The sequence below is a fragment of the Silene latifolia genome, chromosome 9 (assembly GCF_048544455.1).
Source record: "Silene latifolia isolate original U9 population chromosome 9, ASM4854445v1, whole genome shotgun sequence".
Classification (NCBI taxonomy): domain Eukaryota; kingdom Viridiplantae; phylum Streptophyta; class Magnoliopsida; order Caryophyllales; family Caryophyllaceae; genus Silene; species Silene latifolia.
The window spans coordinates 122,543,769-122,547,577 of NC_133534.1; the positions used below are offsets into that span (position 1 = coordinate 122,543,769).

Sequence of the window (3,809 nt, forward strand, 5' to 3'; positions counted from 1 at the left end):
ATTGGATTGTTTGGTTTATTAGAAACTAAAATCAAGACAAGGAATCTCAATAATACAGTTAATAAGATCTTCTCAGACAAGAGTGTGTCCACTAATAATGCCCACCATCAAGGAGGTCGAGTCTGGGTTCTATAGAAACCTCATGTGTTTGATATTAACTTCATTCAATATGATGCCCAATTTATTCATGTGTATGTGACTAATAAAATAAATCATATGCAATTTTTTATGACAATCATATATGCTTTCAATGGAGTTGGGGATAGAGAATCCCTTTGGTTGAATCTCAGGAATATTGCTAAGCAGGTTAATGCTCCTTGGGCCATATGGGGGGATTTCAATTGTGTGCTTCAAGATAATGAAAGATTGGGAGGCAGGGTAACAGAGGCTGAGACTGATCCGTTTCATGATTGTATACAAGAGTGTGGAGTCATGGACATTGTTGCCACTGGAGCCTTTTGCACATGGAATAACAAGCAGCCTCCAGAAACAAGAGTGTATAGTAGGTTGAATAGATGGTTGGTGAATCAAGTCTGGATGGACAAGTTCTCTGATTATATTGCTAATTTTTTACCTGAAGGTCAGTTTGACCATAACCCATGCTTAGTGAGTAAAAGTCCTCTTGGGGGAAATCAGCATAGGCCGTTCAAATATTTTAATATGTGGAGTGTAGCTGATGGTTTTCAGGATTGTGTTTCTCAGGTCTGGCAAAATGAATTCTCTGGCACTAAAATGTACAAGGTAGTTAAGAAGTTGAAACTTTTAAAACCTGATCTGAAAAAATTGAACAAAGCTCATTTCTCTGACATTGAGAATAAGGCTGACATAGCTCAACTCAGATTGAAGAAGTTGCAAGAACAAATTATGGCTAATCCAGGGGACAAAGATCTTATTCAGCAGGAATCTGAAGCCAATCAAACTTTCAATGTTCTGTATTCTGCTAAAATGGATTACCTTAAACAGAAGGCCAAGGCTCATTGGTTAAAGGATGGTGATTCTAACTCAGCATATTTTCATGGAGTATTGAGGGCAAGAAGGAACAAAAATTTTATCTGCCAAATCAATGATCAATAGAACAGAACTTACAATGATCAAGAGGGCATCCAGAATGCATTCTTGAGCTACTACACCATGTTGCTAGGTTCCAAAGCTCCTACTTCCAAGGTCAAGAAGTCTATTGTGAGGCAAGGAAAGGTGTGGACTGATTTTCATAGAACAGTCTTATGGCTACAGTCACTAAAGAAGAGGTCAAAGAGGTGATTTTTCAGATTTCTGATGACAAGGCCCCTGGTCCAGATGGGTTTTCAAGAAAGTTTTTTAAGGATAGTTGGAATATAGTGGGTGATGATGTTACTGCAGCTATCTTGGATTTTTTTGAGTCAGGCCTAATCCTTACGATGATCAATGCTACTCTGGTCACTCTTATTCCTAAAATAGATAGACCCACTAGTGTCCTTCAATATAGACCTATAGCCTGCTGCAATGTCATTTATAAATGCATCTCCAAAATCTTATGTAGAAGGTTAGCAAGAATCTTACCAGACCTGATTTCTCAGAATCAAGGGGGTTTCATTCAAGGGAGGGGCATTATGGAAAACATCCTCATTTGCCAAGACATTATTAGGCTATATGAAAGGAAGGCTGTCTCACCAAGGTGTCTCTTTAAAATGGATATACAAAAGGCCTATGCCATAGTGGAATGGGACTTCTTATATCAAATGCTCAGTGCCTTAAAATTTCCAAAGCAATTCAAAGAATGGATCATGCAATGTGTAATAACAGCAAGTTATTCACTCAACCTTAATGGCAATGTCTTTGGCTTTTTTAAGGGTGAAAGGGGGTGAGGCAGGGAGATCCTCTATCTCCCCTTCTATTCACTGTGTGCATGGAGTACCTGTCTAGGATTCTAACGTATTCTACTGGTGCTAATGAGTTTAAATATCACCCTTTGTGGAAGCAGATGAAGCTCACTCATCTTATATTTGCAGTTGATCTATTGATGTTTTGTAAGGGAGATGATATCTCTACGATGACAATCCTAAGATCCTTTGCAACACTCTCTAAAACCTCAGGACTTCATATGAGCAAGGGCAAATCCAATACCTACTTCAATGGGGTTAATGAGAATTTGAAACAGGACATTTTGAGAATTTTAGGGATGGTAGAAGGGGCATTACCTTTCAAATATCTGGGTGTTCCTATTAAAACCACTAGACTTAATGCAAAGGATTGTAAGCCTCTCATTGATAAAATAGTTCAAGGAATCAGAAATTTGGGGGCTAGAAATCTCTCATATGCAGGTAGATTGGTCCTAGTTCAGTCAGTTCTCAAGACATTGCATGATTATTGGGCTAGTATCTTCATTCTGCCTGCAGGAGTGTTCAAAAGAATTGAGGACATTTGTAGGAACTTCCTATGGGATGGAGGGGTTGACTATATGAGATCTCCTCTTATCTCTTGGGGAAAAATTTGTAGGCCTAAGAATGAAGGTGGCCTTGGTCTGAATTATGCTATTCAGTGGAATAAGGCTGCTGTGGGGAAATTGGTCTGGTGGTTGGCATCCAAACCTGACCTATTATGGGTCAAATGGGTTAATGACGTGTACATAAAAGGGGAAAACTGGCTTGAATATGCTCCTACAAATAACTCGAGTTGGTCATGGAGGAAGATATGCTATGTCAAGTCTATTTATCAAGAATCCTACCAAAATCACATCTGGGCCATATATCAGGGAAGAGAATATACTATTGCTAAAGGGTATGATACCATCAGGGATAAAGGGGAGAGAGTTCAGTGGCATCATTTCGTCTGGAATAAATATACAATCCCTAAACATAGATTCCTTACCTGGATTTACATGCATAAAGCTCTAAACACTAATGATAAGCTATGTAAATTTTGGATAAGTGTCAATGACGAAAACGGTTTTAAGGTCACAAGTAAGAACACCTTTCTTAACTTGTTCTTGAGATCAAAGTAAATGGATGATCCCCTTTGTCTCAAAAGTATGAGAACCTCCTATCAATTGCACCAAGACTATCCCTTTAAACTACTAATTAATTGACTAGATTATATTAGTAGTTAACCTTAAATATAATCTAATATTATTTTGTATTACTACTTCTAGTAATTTATAAATTATATTTTATAACAATTATTTCTCAAACTTTATTTTTAGAGAAAATATGAAGAGTAAGAAGTAAGTCAAAAAATGTAAGAATGAATGAATGAATAAGAACAATTCTTATTATTGATGGGGGAGTGGAAACCGGTGGAGGGAGAGTAACAAGGGAGCCAATGCGTGCAAAAAATACTTTTTCAATTGTTCTTCTCAAAAATACTAGGGCGTAGTTTAGGTTTAGAAGGTAATCATTGTGTTTACCACTAATAAAATAATTTAACGATTCCACCTAAACCACCCCATAAAACCGGTGCCCTTTGGTTAAAATGGAGTCCATTTTATTTTTATCAATTTGTTAGTTTGTCATATAATGTGTGACATGTGATATGTAACATGTTATTAATAATATTAAAGCATATTTAACAATTAAATATCATTACATATATTAATTTAATTATATACAACAATTGACTAGTAATTCACAATTACAAGTAAATAAAATGGTTCATGTTAATATAATCTACAACATATTGCAATTATAATTAACCGTTCATTCTTAATTTAATTGATTCATAAAACCACATGTTAGTAATATAACATCTTAATTACTAAAATGAATCTCATTTAATCGAATTACAATAAGATTCATATTCTTAATCACATACGTGAATTGTTCAATTTTTAAGAA

The 3,809-nt window shown here is 35.8% G+C and overlaps 1 protein-coding gene across 1 annotated transcript; it reads left to right on the plus strand.

Annotated features, from left to right (window-relative positions):
- Window positions 1-228: 228 nt before the first annotated feature.
- Window positions 229-1,074, plus strand: LOC141601538 (uncharacterized). The gene has a single exon (XM_074421832.1). The coding sequence runs from the start codon at window positions 229-231 to the stop codon at window positions 1,072-1,074; it is 846 nt and encodes a 281-aa protein (XP_074277933.1).
- The last annotated feature ends 2,735 nt before the right edge of the window (window positions 1,075-3,809 follow it).